This window comes from Passer montanus, unplaced genomic scaffold (genome assembly GCF_014805655.1).
Source record: "Passer montanus isolate IOZ18808 unplaced genomic scaffold, ASM1480565v1 scaffold14, whole genome shotgun sequence".
Classification (NCBI taxonomy): domain Eukaryota; kingdom Metazoa; phylum Chordata; class Aves; order Passeriformes; family Passeridae; genus Passer; species Passer montanus.
This window is the reverse complement of record NW_024360941.1, coordinates 3,852,655-3,872,692: the sequence shown is the minus strand read 5'-3', so window position 1 is coordinate 3,872,692 and position 20,038 is coordinate 3,852,655. Positions and strand designations below refer to the sequence as shown.

General features: G+C 36.5%; 1 protein-coding gene across 8 annotated transcripts in view; it reads right to left on the bottom strand.

Annotated features, from left to right (window-relative positions):
- The window catches only part of RAPGEF2 (Rap guanine nucleotide exchange factor 2), a 128,397-nt gene that overhangs the window by 34,569 nt on the left and 73,790 nt on the right, over nt 1–20,038 (bottom strand). For 7 of the 8 annotated variants that reach the window (XR_005626590.1, XM_039699991.1, XM_039699990.1 and 4 more), the window contains 4 exons: nt 11,668–11,799; nt 3,018–3,195; nt 1,188–1,324; nt 497–655 (listed from right to left, as the gene is read on the bottom strand). Coding sequence is in view for 7 of the 8 variants with exons in the window: in XM_039699991.1 (XP_039555925.1) it covers nt 497–655; nt 1,188–1,324; nt 3,018–3,195; nt 11,668–11,799 (606 nt within the window). In the remaining variant the exon portion in view is untranslated. The remainder of the gene's footprint in view (nt 1–496; nt 656–1,187; nt 1,325–3,017; nt 3,196–11,667; nt 11,800–20,038) is intronic. The other variant, XM_039699992.1, reaches the window with a different exon arrangement.

The following is a 20,038-nucleotide window of genomic DNA, read 5'->3' as shown; positions in this document are numbered from 1 at the left end:
TCTTTACATCTGACTGCTTGTATTACAGCAAACATCAAGGCTTTTCCCTTGAAAGGTCAGATTAGCCAAAATTAGATCTTTCACTCAAACCACTTTATCTCCACACAAGATAAAGTTTGTATTACTCTGATATTCAATAGCTGAGTTGAGTAAGGAAGAATGGCTGTTAGCTGCAGAAGGGAAGGAGCCTGTTATGGCTGATGGACCTTGAGATCCTACTAAGGAACATTGGAAGCAATGGATGTATGGCTTGTGGCCCTCACCTTCTGAAAAAAGCATGTAGAGAAACATCTTCAAGCAAAATGATGCTTTACCCAGTTAAAGATAACTCCATTTCCCAGACTCTGGGTATGGAGGAGCCATATTGCCCAACTACTGTCTAGGGTTACCCACCAGATATTTTACATATATTCAGTTTAAAATAAAACTGGGTCTCATTATTGAGTTGCATTACACCTATGTGGGTGTGAATTTGCATGTACCACAGACACACTACCTGGCAGTCATCCACTTTGGTTCTCATCACTCCTTTCATATACTCCTTTTCCATGGTGGGAGAAACACCAAAACTGTTTCCCATACACAATATCTCTGTTCTTCCATCAGGGTATGTCACCTCCACAGAGCCATTCAAAATGACTGACCAGGAATCCAGCTACAAATCAAATATTGCAGGATACATGAAGACCAAATCACTTAACATTTTAATATCATACTATATAAATACAACTCTCACAATTGTTCTAAAGCTAAAGTTATTTTCTAGTACCTATTAAAATTTTTACAAGCTCATTTTCCTTAAAAGTACAGCTATTTCCAGCTCAAGAAAACTGGGATCTTAAGTTCATCTTTAGTATTAAGAGGTAATTTAAGACTGTGGAAAAAAAAAATAGAGGAAGTTTTAAAACAGCACTTGAATACTGAAATAAAGTCCCCAGATGAGTTCAAATAGGCAGGAAGCATTTTGTACAGTACAGAGAATGTTTTCTGGTTTTACTGCTTAAGAAATGTGTGAGTGCTTAAACAAAAGCTTTCAGAAAACCCAGAACAAAAAGAGTCCTGATTTACCTGAATGTTGTTTTTTTTTTCTCTCTCTTTTTTTTTTTTTAAGTAACAAAGAGGACCTTAACTGTGTGGAATCTGGGATGTTTGGTATAATAGGAGAGTCAAAAGCAACTTCTACTGACCTCTTCCCCATCGTTTAGTACAATAGTTCCTGCTCTCTCCACAACTGCAAACACCATTACAGCACAGAGTTCTCTCCTCACTGACATTGTCATGTTGGCAAAAGCAGGCAATTGATGCATGAATTCCAGTAGTTGTTCTGAAGGAGAAAAAGCCCACTCAGTCGTGCATGTCAAAACAACAAAGCACAGTAAAGACAGTTCTTCAGCAAGATGCCTGAGGCTGCTTAAGCTAAACTGCTGCACAATCGTTTCTGTATACTAATAAATCATGTACAGTGGCCTGTTTTAATTACTGGGTATTTTGTAGACACAGACTGGCTGGTCATACCATCAATAGAAACACTGCAAAGTAAAATTCAGCATAATGGAAGGATTGTAATGTAACCAAGAGCTCTGAATACAACCAATGATATTTTTAATACTCCAGTCAGGGCAATAATTTCATTGTGACTAGAACAATATAAAACACAGCAAGACAAATTTCACAAAACTGAGCAAGTTTTTTGGTAAAGCAAACACCTCCTAGTCTAGGCTTAACAGTAAATTGTACTTGATCATTGTCTGGTGGTTTCACAAAGTTCCTCTCAGATAGACCAGACAGGATTACTGTCTTAAATGTGACTACTGCTGCTCTGTCTTCTACAAGCACTTGAGTTGCACTTGTACTCAACAGTGAGCTTCCTGTATTTTCATTTTTTTATGCTGTTCATGACTACAGAACTTAATTTTAGCAGTCCTGCAAAGTGATTCTATGCCCTAAAAACATTTTTGTATCCAGATTGATCTAAAATGTCTACTGACAGAGTTCAATAGGACCCCATCTTTCCCCTTATTTTTTATTTACCCTGAATCACAGAAAGATTGTGGTTAAAAGGGACTTCCAGAAGTCATTTGGTCAAACCTGCCTGCTCAAGCAGAGCCACCTACCACCAGTTTCCCAGGAACACATCCAAACATCTTCTGAATATCTTCAAGGAGGAATAGTAACATCTCTCTGGACAACCTGTCCCAGTGCTCAGTCACAGCAGAAAAAAAAGCATTTCCTAGTCCTCTGATGGAGCCCCCTGTGTTTTAGTTTGTGCCCTTTGTCCTCTCACTGGGCACTACTAAGACTCTGGCTCCATCATCTTTTCACCCTCAACTCAGTGTATTTCTATACATTAATGAGATCACCTGAGCCTCCACCAGGCTGAACAGCCCCAAGCTCTCTTAGACCTTCCGTGTATAAGAGATGCTCTAGTCCCTTAATCATCTGATAATCAACCTTAATCATCATTTAGTCATACTTCAATAAAAGAAAAATATCTCCCCCAGTGAAACAGATTAGATTAAAATTTGGATTCTAGTTCTGCTTTGCTTTCAATGTGTTTACTTGTATGTTAACATAGCAAATTAGTTTGATTAGATGCACATTTATGTTATGGTTTTAAAGGCTGCAATGTTTGCAGCAAATGTCAAGTCACAATATCACAACTGACAATTAAAAATATACTGTGAGAAGCAGTGCTGACATTAATGTCACCTTTGCCAAGGTTCTGTCTGTTTTCCAGATTTCAATGACATCTCCTTCATAAACCTGTTCTGATATCCATTAGAAGCTGAAGCTTGAGATCAAAAGGGCCAGCAAGTAATAGCTTTCACCCATATTATATGTGTTTTCCTTACTTGTTCACATTATATATATAATTATATAAAAAACAATAATAAAAAACAGTAAACTTACCAACTACAAAGGCTAATGATTAAAATAAAACAGCAAGCTCAAAAATTAAGTTTTTGGAGATGAAGAAGAACATGTTTGACAATACTTTACTACATTGCAATACTTACCAATGTCATCATCTGTCCTGTCTATTGGGTCTTTCTCCAAGCAGTCTCTTACAATATCCCTACTCATCAAAGGATCTGATGCCCTTTCAATGTCTTCTTCATCATCATCATCCTCAGAATCCACTGCTGTCTCTGGTAATCCACTGAGATCCATATCACCAGCCTCACTTTCTGTAGCCTAATTAGTGCATAAACAATTAAAAAACATTCAAATATGTTCTTTACTGCTGCAGTTTTCTGGTTAAATGTACATAGATGAATTCTATCATCTAGCAGATGACCCAAATTAATTCAATATTTTATATTGCTATTTTCTTTATATATCTTTTAGAAACAATTAACAATTTATCAATCCAAACCCATGGTGTTTAAATAAGACTTTTAACATTTGTTTCAGTCATTCACACAAACAAAGGATTCAACAGACATTACTTAATCTGTGGGTCTTGGGGGGATTGAAGGCTATTACATTTCAAGCAACAATGTCTTGGACTATTAGCTGAATATAATTTTTTTCAGTAATCAGTTTTCATTTGACAATTTCTGTGCTCACCCCAAATTTACATTTCCAGACACTTAGGAAAGCAATGTAATTTTAAACAGACAGTTTGGGAAAATAAGAACAGCATCAAAATGCTACAGGAATTTTGCTATCTCTCAGTCACCTAGAATTGTATTTTTCTTGTACAATTCCAGTTGAGCATGGTTAAATATGGCTTTTGTTTGCTGATGAACTGCCTAAGAATTTACAGATGCAGAAAAAACGCGAAGTCATTGCTTAAACACCACAGATGGACTACCCAGAGTATCTGTCAAACTTCACCTCCCCTAAATTGTTTTTAAATGAATGAAAATGTAGTCCAGATATAGCTTGAGGTCATTAGTACAGCACCTAAAGGTAAATATATTTTAATGATCGAGTTTGAAGACTGAACACTTTAATAAATCCCAGAAACATTTTTCTGTCATGGCTGATACGGCTGCTTTTTCTCAGAACCTGATTTAATACCATGGCAGCTGCCAAGGCTTAGCTATGACAATTTTTTAAGAAATGCAAGCTTCTAATGAGCAAGTTTTAAGCCATGGCTTGAGAAATCCAGTTTCACAGGCCTTAAAGGGATGGTTTGTTTCTGACACTCTGGGAGCACACGATGCTTTCACATCTACTTTAAAAATACTACACAGTACAAACACACCTACTAAAGCTTGTTTCATCAATCTATCTCAGACTGATGAAAAAGACAACCCACAAAACTAGGTCACTCTCTGAGCACAGGGAAGGTAAGGGAAATTGCATTGGTAATTTTGTAGAATCATCTCCCCTATTCCTGCCTCCCTATCTGTAGCTGACATCTGTTACTTTAATGCCACTATACACAGCCACCTCATGAACAGCAGCATATGGCTGGAGATGGATCAGTGAGAGTCTTAAATGCTTCTGTCCTACAGCACAACACAGCCTTGTAGCTGGGCATTGGTAATATAAAAAAGCATGATAACAGCATCTATGTAAAATTTGAATTATTCTCACTTTGTGGTTTTGGGTTGGGATTTTTTTTTTTAGTTGTTGTTGTTCATTTTGGATTTTAGTAGGTTTTTTTAGTTTTGATTTGGCAAGAAAAAATGCTGCTCATTTTTTAACCAGGATAAGGAAAGATGTTACTGGCATAGAAACAAATCCCAAAACATAGCACAGATAGCAGTATTTTTATGAGCAGTCTTACTGTGTTTAACATGCACATTCCCTGTGACACATTTGAAACAGCTGCTGTAACTACTCTTTCAAAATAGCCTTCATCAAAAGTGACTGGTGGAAAAATTAGTGGTGATGAGTCAGTAGACACACAGCTTATGACACCAATCTGTCAGTATCTGAAGTCTCCAGCAGTGACAATTCCAGTGACAGTGGGACTGATTCACAGTCAATTTTCCAACCTTCCCATCACTAAGAAGTGCCCCTCCTACCTGTCCAGATTAAACTCTCTCAAAAGCACGTTAGCAAAATTAATGCAGAACTCAATTTAGTCACACAATGCTAACATAGACAAGAAACTTCCACCTATTGCAAAACATCTGATTAATCAAAGATAAGTTATTCTGCTGTCTTAAACCAATTAAAGAAAACTGGAGAAGTCTTGAAGCTCTTTTATCAAGAAGAGTTGATGCTATTTAAAACAAATAATCACACTGAATTAAACGTAACTTTGGACTCAGAAAACACTTTACAAATACTACTAAAGGCTACAAGATTTGCCAAAGATTATCACTATTTACACTCGCTGTTTCTTTGCCTTTTTTTTTTTTTTTTTTTTTTTTTTTTTTGATAACTGAAGTTCTTGGTGCATGGAAAGCAACTACTTCTAATTTCCTATCAAAAAATCCAAACCATTGCAAGAAAGAAGCTCAGCATTGAATGCAACAATCCACAAAGTAATAAGAAAGTTTGTTAATTTAGGACACCTTTAAAAACACCTTTAGAAGAAAAAAATACATGTTTTCAAACAGCTTTCTGAAATTTCTATGATCATGCAAAAGATAGCAAAGAAGACAAATGTAGCCTTTCTGCATGACAAAACAAAAACTAAACCAAACAACTCCCCCACCCCAAACCCACAAACAAACAAACAACAACCAAAAACAAACCAAACCAGAAAACTAACAAAACCTTGAGGGCTCCTTGTGTTTATTCATCACAAATAGTTTTTTAGGTTTAGTAGCAGCATGTATGATGTCAAGTATTCAAGGTCCTCTTGCTGAAACATTAAACCTCATGACCCAACTACTCTGAGCGCTTTTATACCCCCTTCTGTGTGAAAAAAACCAAGCCTGTCTGCACAGGAACCCTTGGTTACTAAGCAATAGCCTTGCATCTGTCTAAGATTAAAGGGGAAACCCCCATGAGCTCCTTTAGGCATAGGGGATTCCTTACTAACCACCGCCACCAAAAACCCAAATACAAGATGAATATCCAATAGAATTTGTACTACAGTCAATCATGAGTCTAACATCTTCTCAGGGCATGTAATCAAGGATGAAATACACCTCAGAAATGCCATTCTTGGGTGCATGTTGTATTTTGCTTCTTGGGCAATAAGATAAATTAGTTTCACTTCAATAAATCTGAAAAGATTGTATGCAAGAAAAATGTTGGTTGCAGTCTGAAGTACAAAACATTGTCTCTCCACAGTCTGAATATCAACTGCGATAGCAAACTTCTCATGTCATCTTTCCATTTTCTGTGGAGAAAATTTTTCAAGCTTCAAAGCAATCTCATAATAGTGACATCCTAATATTTTATTTGTCACATCACCAACATGACAGTTAAGAGACTAAGACAGACGTTTTCAAGCCTGAGTTGCAGTAGTATTTCATATTTGACACCTAAGGAGAATCTAACCAATTTGAAGCAGTGTCTATAAAGGTTAACACTGCACCAATAAAAAACTAATTTTTTCAACTGCAGAGGATCTTGAAATCCAAACATGCTTCCAGATTTGAGTGATAACAGTTAATTAAGCAAATACTGTCAAATAACCAGGGTAAAGATGTAAACTTAAAGCAGCCTTGTCTAAGTTCTTGGTTAGCCTTTAGTTCCTTGACTGACACGAGGAAGAAGGGGAGGATTAAGAAAAGAATGGCATTCATTCTCCCTAGGTCAGACTGGGGAATGGTGGACCCTTCTGGAAACCAGTTAATCCCTAATCTGGTCTTTGATTTTTTAGATGCACCATAACAATGAGATAATGAGAGAGGTGATGGACTACACGAGCAGCTGAAGAAGTGACTTCATTTACTGCCTGCCTTCCTCCTCCTCCACTGAATTTTTGAGTTTCTTAAGAAAACAGATTAGAAGCGGTTAAGGAGGATCTCTACCTTTATGCAACCATGTAACCCTCACTCCAGCGAAACAACTGCTTCGTCACACACTTGGAGAGCTGCTTATATGACTGGCTCTGTTTTAAGTGGCCTTCATGGTTTTCTTTCTATACTGGTTTGAGAAAAACTTCCAATTGATGGTAACATAAAGAGAAAAAACTAAAAAATCTGTAAAAGTAACCACACTAACTACATATTTCTTAGTATTTTAAACAGACTATTTTAACCTTTACTTTTCTAGAAATTTTATTTTAATTACTTTTATAAGGAAACATTCTATCATTGTGAACATTAAATTCCCCTTCTAACTATTGTTACCACCTAAAATCAACAATCCAAAATCTCCAGACATGCAAGAGAAAAAAAAACAGGGACAAAAGGAAATAACAAAACAACAGCAACAACAAAAAGCATTAACAGAAGAAACTCCTTGCATAAACAGAAATATGCTCATTGCCTGGTGCAATTCCACAAAGCTAACAAAGAAAGAAGCCATGCTCAGCTCAAAAACACCATATTCACATTAATTTTCAACCACTCTCATTTAAGGGCTAAAAAATTAACTAAAAAATGAAAATAAGAGTGTCTATTACCAAAATGACACACTTTTACTTTCTAATTTTTAAGCTGACAGGGATACAAAGAACAGTGTCTCTACCTGACTCATTAAATGGCTTGCAGAAGTCACATTAGCTTGAAATATTCCCTCATGTCATATAGACACATTGGATTCAGTGTCTCCACAGAGACAGAAATAATGTCTGAGGCTTTATTTTAAATTAGCTTTCAGATGACTGAGCAAAAGTTTACAATATCAATAAATTAAGGTGAAATTCAATCCATGCAACTATAATATGTATTTGTTTATTAAATAGTCATCACATGTACTACAATCAACTACAATTATTACATGTACAGAAATCATACACAAACTAACGTCGTAACATTATTTTTTCATACTATATTGACACGAGTGCAAATGTCCATGCAATACCTTAAAACTCCTTCAGTCCAAGATTTTCACAGTGCTCCATATTTGTTCTTTCATTATCTACCCCAAAATCTACAACACAGCAGCCCACATGTGTCACAGAAGTCAGCCTGAGCAGTTTTCCTCTCTGAAGATGGAAATGCATAGCAATGCAGACAACCCACCAGGAACAGCATCCCCCCTTATTGCCAATGATTGCCTCCTCCTCAGAACAGAGCAACATCTGCCAGGACCACAGGCATACAGAACACAGACTCTGGAAGTCACAGAGCAGACTAGGAACCCCTGAATTTACAGGAGTGATAAGGAGCTGCATAGGGCTTCGCTGAAAAAGCAAGGGTGGCAGTCCACAGGACAATTTACCTGAGCTGTTCCAGCCACTCTGGCATCAGCCAGAGTCCTGCACTTCAGCAGCTGATAGAGTAAAAAGACTGGCATTATCTTAAGGCAAAATGTCTTTATTTTGCATACAGTGACTAAAGGGCGGGCTGCGTGGACTCTGGTTTGAGAGACAAAAGACTGGTCTCACTCAGGAGAGGAGCTGCTGAAGGGTGGACCTTTCTTCTAGGAGCTGCCATATCAGAATCATGAGAAAACAAAGCTGACATCTTGAAAATTTCCAAGCAATAGACACATCCTGGGAGGGTCTCAGAAAGGATGTTCCTGGTTTCCTGTACCGACAGTGGTATCTGGGCAGGCACTGAGGGCACGCAAGCATGGCAGGAAGCCACCAGTCTGAGACAGGATAAGGCAAAGAAAGGCTGGCAAAGAGCTGAGCCAACACAACAATGCTTCCCAAAACAGGGAGGGGGAATAATACACATTCATGAGCTTAGATCTCCTCACTCTCCAATCATCTGGTAATATATTTAGCAAGTATAGGAAGCATCTAGGAGCATATAGGAAAACAGGCATATGTGTTCATTTAGGAATCATTAATTAAGCCTAGGAATCAAGAGCAAACAGCCACACATGAGATGCAGCAGTGAATTATTTGCTTTGCCAAGTCAAAAAAAGACAGAAGCAAGGAATTGTTATTGGCAAATACAAGACAACACACGATCTACTGACATTCAGCATCCCCTTCCTCTCAAGTCACCCTACAGAGTTTGTCACTTGAACTTATTTCCTAAAATAAAAATAACAGTATTTAAGGACCTTACTAACTGGCACCTGATATGTTTTTGAAACTTGGGTGGGGTAAACACAAAGGTTGATTTTATTTTGGTAAGTATTTCTTATCCTAAAAGAAGTTCTTTCATGTGCAACGTTTGACAAACAAATTTAGATACCACATTAATATTTAAAAGGAAGTATTCTCAGTTCAATGCTGAAAGCATCTGAAGATTCAGCTTCATGATTTATTTAAAAAAATCTTAAAAGGCCATGAACATATTTTCACTGGAAGCAGCTGCTCTTAAGGCTACAGAACTAATATTTATGGGATGCAAAACATGACATATTACCTAGTATTTCAACAGCAATGATCTAAATAACAGTATAATTTTTAAAACAATTTTTTTTCTATCAACTGCAATACAAGATGATGATCTTTCTAAATCATTGCTTTCTACTTAGCCATAATGAACAGAAGTCCACTCCACTGAACAGAAAAATGTCATTATATACAGAAAATAAGAATCAAAGGAACAATGATCATGAGCTTTACCAATGACTTATCAAACTGAAGCAAAAAAAATAACATGATGACTTGGATATGGTCTACTGTTTTTGAACTTGGGAGACTCACTTGTGAGAGAATTACAAGTCAAACAATTGAGAGAGAATGACTGATTCACACGCTTAGTTTGAAAAAATATTTCTCTTTAATCCTTACCTTGGCCCTAGAGGAGTCAAATTACAGCCATTTTATTTTGGTTTGGTTTGGGAGTTTTTTTGGCAGTAGTTTAACCTAGCCTAACACTGCTACATTACATTCCTTTATGACTGAAACTGAGGCCAGAAATTAATGATTTACCAGAATCTGAGAAATAAAGGCAAACAGTATTTGGTACCATTAAATTAAATTCAAGAATTTAAGAATCTCATTAGTTTCCACACCTGAATTTACCATTTCATTAATAAACATTCCTTCAAATATATGTATTAAGACAAAAAGATGAGGTTGCATTCTACAGTACATGGTCATATTTCTGAATGTAGATATGGACATAGGTTATTAGTCATACTTTGACATTGTGCAATTACACAGTTCTTGAAACATCTGTGCCAAGTCACCTTTAAATGTGGTATTAATTGCAGATTAATTTAAGAAACTAGATAATATCTTTAAGAATGGGTTATGCATTATGTCTAAATTCAGTTTAAAAGAATACTTAAAGAGTAAATTTTGTGTGTATAAATACTTCAGTATACCATTAACTCTCTCCAGACACCAACCGTTATGCTGATTCCAACACTGAAAATGAAACCAGTAGGAGTGATAGACCAGGCTGGCAACTACATAGAAAAGTATTATTCTGAGGTTTCTTTAGATCTTTTATGCTGTTTGGTTGGGGTTTTTTTTAATTGCACAGAAATTAAATTATCTTTTTTCACAGTTATTAACATCTTGCTAAAAGTCTGCAAAAAATTTACTTCCAACTTATCTCAAGAATAACTGTATGACTGTAACTACCTGCCACCTACAGATGTGTCTCTAGAGGCAGTTGTTATTTCGCTGTTAGAGTGGAAATCTTTGGAATGAAAGGAATGAAAATCTATAAAACACGAGAAGAACAAAACTGATTTTCCATCTTCTTCACTCTCACAATATAAACCTGAATCATGTCTCAAAGTAATCCTGTCTTCAGAATAAATTCTGACAAACCTACCTGACTGACATATGCTATGCCTCAAGTGTTCAGCTAATTTGATAGTTTTGCAAAAATAAACTTTTGCATTATTGTAATTACTGTCTATATTGAACTGTGATCTTTTTATAGTCTATCTTCTTTCACAAAAAGAAGCCTATAAACTTACTCACCTGAAAGAGACTATGTTCTTCAACTATGACCACAGCTGAACTTTTATGTATTTATAGATATGCTTTTCCTGTTGTTTAAATGACTACATTTGCAATTTCAGAGGCATCTCAAAAAAACCATTATTCCTCTCGTAGTTAACAGTACTTCATGTTGAAGTGGTCTCTCTACTTTATGATTATTTTGATAGAAATATATTTTAATTGGATTTGATTCCTTCCTTTCAGAGTAATAAATTGCTACACTTCCCTGTCAGGACACCTCCTCCTCCGACATTGCAAGAACCATACAAATCAAGTGAAAAATGCATAATTCCTCATTTTATTTCACTTTCTACTTTTTTCCAATTTATATTTAAATTGAATCAGTTTCAGAGTTTCTCTAAACTCAAGCTGTGCCCAACGACCAGCACAGAGCTTTACAAGAAGCCACCTCCTCAGAAGTATAACTTTAAAAAGCATCACCATCACCTCCCCATCTTGATGAGGATGGCCAGGAGAGGAAGCACAGCTATGAGGTTGGCATCACATTTCTACAGGGTGGGGAAATAGAAATACGCCCCTCAAGCACAGGATGCTCACTCCATATTTGTTTCTTCCCACCACTGAGTACGCTCTACATTATGAGCCCAACATATCTGAGGACTGAAATCATTACAATTCCAACAAAAAGTAGTTTTTTGAACTCTGTTGAGCACTTCTTCAGATAAAAACTGACGAGGCAATAGCAAGGGCATTCAGCTATTAAATGCAAAACTGCTGGCAACTGCACCTCCCATCAGCATCCCTTCCAGTCTTACCTGGTAGATATCAGAAAGGCTGCTGCTTCCTGAATCACTAGTGATGCTACATCCTGAGTGACTAGATGAAACGTGGGTCACCTGTGGGTGGAGACTGTCAGTAAGGTGCAGCTTTGTGAAATCTGCAGGAAGCTATAGGTGGAGCAGAAAAAGCATCATTACAATTTGAGGGAGATACACAGCAAAATTAATTCAAATCACATATGTCACACTCTACTCTCTGACAGTACCAATTACTTAAGAAAACCACTGGGGCTTGAGAATGCAGCATAAAAATTTTGAGTTATGCAGCTTTAACTCATGCAGAGGTCAGCAAAATACCACCAAATTGTTGCAAATATAAGAGAGTCAAGAAAAACATGTATCTGTGGACAAACATTAGTGAAGCAATATGCCAAAACCCTTCAGTAGCTTGCTGCTGGGTTTGGACAGAATTAAAATGAATATGAATATTGTGCTACTTCCAAAATCAATGCTTTCCTGCAGAACAGGAATTTACAAGGGAATAAAGTCACATAAATTCTTTTAAAAATCAACCAGCACTGCTTTGGATTTGGTAAACTCTTGTTTCTCAAGTTGACAAAGTACATCAGTACAAGGAAAATCCGAGTCACTGAGCTATCCATTATACTTTGAGCCAAATAATATGACAGCAAATAGGAAATGTGGTAAGACTGACACAATTACAAAGAGCTATAATCTTGAAATTAGTTTGCTCACATGCAGTGCTGAAGAATGAATTGAGACAGTATATTTGATCATTTAACAATCATTCACCAAGATTTGTGATATATATTTCTACTATTGCTTTATGCCCACAGCTCCCATGAAAATCTTTAAGAACTGTGAACATTTCCAGACTGCAGAAGGCGAACTTTGACAAAGTAAAATATTTGCTGTCTGAAGAAATATTTAAATGCTATTCCAGGGACAAATTAGTCTTCTCCCTAAGAAGTCTGCACCCCACAGCTAGTTAATAAAAGTATGTTAATGTATCAATTTTGGTGTGCAATAAATTCTTCAATAATTAAAACCAAAAATCTTTGTTCATGAATTTTGTTTCAACTCAGACAAGGCAGATACTCCCATCTCTAAGGAGTTGTGTTTGTATGAAAAATGTCACATGCAGTGTGTCCATCCATGTCAATTATGAATGCTACCTTGGTGCTTGTTCTCCCTGGATGGAAATGGAAGTAAGACCTCATTCAGCATTAAGAGAGAATAAGCCAATCAGTATAAAAGATTAGGGGAAAAAAGTCACAAGAGAACATGCTAGAAAAAACTATTAGCTCTATACAGTTAAAGATACAGAATTATTTTAGTGCTGTTTGCCTTGTTTAGTTCTGTTTCTGGAACATGCCCTGAAAGAACCTTTGCTTTAGGATTTGCTGTGAAATTACAGACAACTGCAAACAGTCTCATTTCGACTGACTGGTTTTTCCTATTCTAATACATCTGAAAAGGATTTCTTCATTATCACAGAATGACTGCATCCGTGACAGCAAAAATGGCTGCATTTTAAATAAATCTTTCCTAGTATCTTACTGGAAAGAGCAGCTAAAACCAGCAACCAAATACTAATAATCCTAAAAAGCTACAGTAAGCCCAGAGCTAGATTTGATCTTCATCAACAAAGAAAAGGCAATTAAAAAAAGCAATACTCTAATACACACAGCCATGAATGCTGCCTCCAGAAAAATCTAGTTATGCTCACTAGTGTTAATGAAGTATCAGAAGGAGAAAATACAGCATTAGGGACTGCATTATAGCATCTGTTGTCTTTGCTGCTTTACTTTTCGATCTGGAAGTTTGAATTATCACATAATGGAACCATATATACTGATATTAAGGTCACTATACAATTTATTTTTTTTATCCTTTCTGAGCCATTCTGCAAATAAGTACATATTCCATAGGTAGAATGCAAGGGAAATGAACTGCCACAGTTTTTGCAATGTGTTGCTGACTACTTCTCAAAGTACAGTCTCTCATAATTTAAGCAACCCACATTTATTTCGAAGTAGAAAAACCATACATTATCTTAAGATACAAGCACAAATTGTCTAAGATTCACATATTTCATGATAACTTACACAGATATATTTTGAGGGTTTTATCTTTTATAAAGCACTAACTATTGCAATCCTAAATAAATATTAACTCCATAGGAAACTGTATATGAACACAGTGTGGCACCCAGCCAAACATGCTCGATTTTATAGTGCCCTGCAAATATCTCCATGTCATTAATAACAGCATTTATTTTTTATCAATGTATTAAAAATTTTAAAGAACCTTTCATCAAAGCAAATCCAGTTAGTATGTTAAAAAGTTAAATCGAGCTATGTTTAATATAATTATTGCACTCAGTGTTTTAAATGAATAGCAAGGATTTATGTGTCACTACTGTACATAAGGCAAAAGGAAGAGGCAGAGAATTCCACAATTACTGATGGAATGCACTGCAAATAAAAGCAAGCCTTCTGAATCTCTTTGGCTGTAGACAATCAGCTGAATGCTTGGTGATTACTGGTTTCAGAGTAACTCCTCAAGTCAAAGCCATGCTGCATGAGCTGGACTTGCCAAGTGGTGACAGAAGATCAGAAGCAGGCATTTTTCTTTAGGCAACCTAACTAGTCACTTTGATCCTAATCAAATAGGACTATTTACAAGCAGAAAGCACATGCTCATATCTTTGCAGAACACTACATCTCTGTGCTACATGCCCGAAAGCAGCATCCACTTCAACTGCCCTACCCCCCAAAGTTAAGGTGAGAGACTGCATGAAGAAAAAAATAAAATACAAAAATTAAATAAGCTGAAACATTTAAACCATAAACTCAATGAAGAATGTGTGTGAGAAATACATGCATTTCTATTTTAGTCACGTACTGCTGTTTAAAATACTTCATATTTGCATTGTGCACAACGGAGAAAGAGGTAAAGTACGAATAACAATGAAAACCCATATCTGCTTAAGACTTATATAGAAGTGTGGTGGGCTTGACAGCAGATGCCCACCAAAGCCACTCTGTCACTTTCCTCAGCTGGACAGGGGAGAACAAATACAATGAAAGGCTCTAGGTCGAGGACAGAGATCACTCACTGTCATGGGCAAAACAGATTCAATTTGGGGACAAATGAACTGAATTTGTTACCAATTTGATAATGAGAAATAAACCCAAATCTTAATAACTTCCTCCCACCCTTCCTTTCTTCCTAGGCTCAACTTCACTCACAAATCCTCTACCTCTTGCCTTGCAGTACTGTGGAGGGGCAAGGAATGGGGGTTGTGGTCAGTTCATCTCACATTGTTTCTACTACTCCTCCCTCCTCGGGTAGAGGACTCTCACACTCTTCTACACTTCCAAAGGAGGCAGTTCTCCATTATCACCGCCAAAGTGAGCCCTTCCCATGGGATGCAGTTCTTCACAAATTGCTCTGTGACCCCTCCGGGGTCACAAATTCTGCCAGTAAACCTGCTCCAGTGTGGGCTCCTCTCTCCACAGGGTCAAAAATTCCACCAGGAGCCTGCTCCAGTGAGGGCTTTCCACAAGCATCCACGTGCTCTGGTGTGGGTGTCCTCCCAAGGTTGCAGGTGGAATTCTACATTCCTTTAGATCAACACAGGCTGCAGAGGTACAGCTGCCTCACCATAATCTGCACCACAGGCTGGGTAAATCTCTGCTGGGGCACCCAGAGCACCTCCTGCCCCTCCTGCTCTGCCCTTAGTGTCTGCAGGGCTGTTCCTGTCACATTCCCACTCCTCTCTTCTGTGGTTGCAATTGCATGGTTTTTTGTTTCCCCCACCTTTCTTAACTATGTTATCCCAGAAGTGCCACCACTATCACTGATTAATTCAGTCTTGGCCACTGGCAGGTCTGTCTTGGCACCAGCTGGGTTTGGCTCCATCAGACGTCGGGGGAGCTTCTGGCAGCTTCTCACAGGAGCCAACCCTGTGGCCCCCCACCATCAAAATCCAGCCACACAAACCCAATACCAGCCAAACCCTTTACTCTTGGAGCACAATGTTTTGTGAATGTTTTGCAGGTAAGCAGAACAAGGACAAAATGCAACATTCAACAACCAGCAAAAAGCTGTCTACCCCAAACCAGGATATTTACATCAAATTTCTTACTTGCAGTGGGACAGAACATCATGAAACCATGCTATTATAATTCAGTGAAAAAATTTCCTTGGAACCATCTCCAGGCAGAGAAGAGTGTCTTTATGACACCAGGTATGTTTGCTGAGCTACTGAGTATCACTTTATTATTAAATTATTAAGCACTCTGTGCTTGTATTAAGCTATTGTTCCATTCTAAAGTCAGTTTAGTACTGACTTTACTGTTTAGTATAATAGTAAAAATAAAAGTTTTCTTGTTACACTTACATGGCTAGATCTACCACATGCTAAAAACACCAGACCATAAGCAGGATGAGAATGCCTAAGGACCTACCCCTGCCTCAGAAACATCACCTGTCACAGACTGACACCACCACAAATGGTGTCAGAACTGAATACTCACTTTTATCTTGTTTTACATTTTCATTAAATAATCGCTAGTTTTAAGAAGTCATTCAAAGTAAAAAGGATCAAAAGCAGCTGGTATATTTTACATAACAAGCACCACACTTAAATACAGCTTTGCTGGAGCCAACACCTACAATATTTCTTAACTTCATTACTGAACAGTTCTAGCCACACCATCAGAAGGAACTGGCACACAGAGCAAAAATGTAGCAGGGTAATATAAAAAAATAATGCATGATTTGTTCTTAAGTAAATATGGTTTCAAAACACAGTATATGTACACTAGTTTAAATAATTTATAATCATTAAAAAGGTCAGAAACTGTTCTGATAATCTAGTCTTAAGCACAACCTTTGTAAATGCCAAACATTAAGGTGATATATGCATAGCTCTAATCACATGTAACAGGGACAAAAGTTTCTAGTAGAAAACATAACCTGATAAAATAGTTATGATCTAAGCCCTAGTCTTAATTTGACAGAGGTGAAAACAGTATTTTTTATTTATAATGTGGTTCTTAATATGTAAGTATATCTAAATAAGTACACACGTGGATAGAAACCAGAGTTAAAACAATACTCTGGGAACCCCCAATTTTTACTTCTTGAAAAACCTAAACCAAAAGAAAACTTAAACAATTATGTGAAACTGTCTTAAGGGAAAAGATGATATATCCACTTAGAACTGTACAATGCCATAAATCCTATCACATCTTCCCATCTTAAAAGCATAATTTTATTACTTCCACCCTCAAAGTGAGTCACCGTGTTATGCATGCAAAACTACCAATTACTTTGCTCTGAATATGTTCCTCCTATTTTAAGAACATCATTATTTTCTCCTACCCTACAGCATGCCTTTCATTATAACAAAAGGCATCTTCTACTCAAGGAATTGCTGGACTTATCTACAAATACGGTATTTTTAAAAATATTTAATAAATTTTGAAAATATTTACTGGACAAGAAATGAAAATCCTTTGATACAGCATTAAAATTAATGAGAATAGCCAAAAAATAAGTGAAATTACACCAAAACTCTTTCCTTAAATATTTTTTTGAGTTTTTGTTTTGGTTTTTTTCATTTGCAATTTTATTTTTTAAATGCAGTTATATGTGAAAACAAGTATAAATGCAACAACATGAAAGACAAACACAAGAACAACATTTTAAATTACCAGACAAAATCTAGTTAGAAAGCTTCAATATACCACTCATTTTAAGGCAAACAAAGCATACAAAGTCTTCTACTGAAGGCTGCTCAGCACTTTATGAAAGATTTATAAAGCCTGCAAAGTGAACTGAAGTACATTTGCAAAAGAGAAGGGATTAAAGAGAGCAAAGGTGTAACATTGTTATGCAATTCCCAATGAATGATTTTATATGTACGTAAGTGCCACTGAGACAGGCTGAGCAAGCAGACATAAAACAACACAAAGTATCACTTTTATAGCCTCTATTTCCACTTTCTGAAATTAAAGAAACACAAAAAAGCACTGATTCTTCAACCTCCAAACACCTGCACCTGAACACTTATTCTATAGCAGCTCTTTACTAACAAAATAATAAAAGCTACTATACAATAAAAGCCACGATAATAAATAAATTTTTTAAAAAGTTTTTTATTCCTTTTATAGATGACACACTTAGTCCCACAAACCTAAGTAAGTAAACTACAGTGAACTGATTTTGGGATTCTGGATTTTTTTCAGGAAGAGAAAACAACAGCAGGCAAATAAAAGCAATGCTGTGCTTTAGTCTTCCTCATTATTTTTTCCCCACCCAAGACAGAAATCCTGAAATTTTTATTGCACTATGAAAGTGTAGATCACAAAGGCAGCATTCTTCAGTATCCTATAAAATTATTAACACTTAATATAAAAATGTTGATATAAAATATTGGAACTAAGTGTTTGTACATCTGTTATATTTTGTATTTTAAAGCTATGCCCACATTTATGGCATTTAATAAGATAAGGAAGAAATATTTGTACTAATGCTGGGCATTCATCAATGTGCTATTTCAACATAATTCTTTCACTAACCAAGAGAGACATCAAGGAAAACATTTTTATGGTTGAGTGATTTTAAACACAGCAGTAAATGTAAGTAATTACAGAATAATAAGGTAATTTCTATCGATTCTGTCTACAGACCTGATGCAGGCTGACATGTCCATACAGAGTTAAATTTAAACTAAAAGCATAAACTATACACAATTAAAATTAGAATGCAGTTCCCAGGGAAGCAGGATCTCCTTGCACCTAGGGGTGGACAGGATTGAGAAGCTTCTATATATTTTCTATGAAAACTTCTGCAAGACTTAATTCAAGTCAGGAGGTTTTTATGTATGTCTTCTGTACAATCATTCACTTTACACAACAATACCTTATGTATTTTCAAAGTCCATAGTTTCCTCAAATAAACATCCTTGTGTGAAACTTCATAGAGACCTAATCTTAAGACTGTTCTTCATCTTGAATCCAGCAAAGGACACAACCTATGTTCTGAAAATACTGCTTGTAGATACTATTGCTGTTAAGCAGTTGTTTGTATACAAAGCCCACAGCAGAACACCTTTAACAAAAAAACAAACCAAACCAAAAACAAAAAGGAAAAAGTATTATATAAGGACCTTTCCCAAGCTCTTAATTCTTTCCTCCACTGATATTTTGTTGTAGCTAGCCTCCCAAAAAAACTATTCAGAGGTTCAAGCTATTGCAATGGGAGCTGCTGGTCTCGGGGAGAGAGTGAGAGCCAGTGAATGCACAGGAGCTTCATTCTGCTTCCCTTCCAAAACACACACTGACTGCCACTTACTGCACATCTCACAGCTCTCAGCAGCTAATCCTATGAGCACTTCATGCATTGAATCTTTTGCTTGAAGGATTATTGACTTCTGCAGAGAGACAGGGGTGGTAAAATTTAAATGGGTATCTGGGGAATGAAGAAAAACCTCTCAGAAACAACTCTTGTTAAAGGAAAAGTAAGAAATCACAGAAACACATCCATTCTTATTTAATTTAACTACCTTCTCTGCTGTATGTCTGAATGTGTTAGCATTTGTTCTTCCTTTTGGAAGTATTTGAATCAAAGACACAATGCAGCATTTCATATTCAAAAGTGCTTTCTTCAGAAAACCTGGCATAAACACTATTCCTTCAGGAAACACAAATGTCAACTTATTGGCAACAGCTCAAATTAAGTTGGGGGGTGGGGGGGAGAAAGAAAAACTGTTTTATACAGGTGTTTACAGTACCAGTGAATCCCAAATACAAAACAAAAACCAGCAGGATGGATTTGAATTGAAACATGCTAAACTAAACTAAATGTTAAACAATTTTCCAAAGTTTTCCTCAGATTTCTGAAAATTCGAACTCAAACATTTATAACAGATTTACAATGAACAGTATAAACATGCAAGATCAAAATACTTTTATTTAGCATTTACTCAGAAGCCTGTCTCAAAAAATATCTGGCTAAAGTGTAGCTTCTTCACTGGTCAACAGAGGATAATTCAGTACTTTTAAAACATGGTTTTAAAGTCATAGCTGTTCTGCCACAGACATCAAACTGAAAAACCTCTTCTACAACTGTTTTTACTGTGCATATACATTTAAGTACCAAGAGCTCTTTGAGATCCTTAACCACATGTTTCTATGTGGTCTCACAGTTTTTGTTCCATACAGTGCAATGGAAGTGAAACCTTTCACAAGGGAGTTAAGTAGGATTTTAAAATTTCAAAATCTCCCTTTTTCTTTTTATTGGTTTTTAGGCTTGTTGGGGTTTTTTGGGGCTTTTTTGTTGTTGGGGTTTTTTTGTTTGTTCGTTTGTTTTT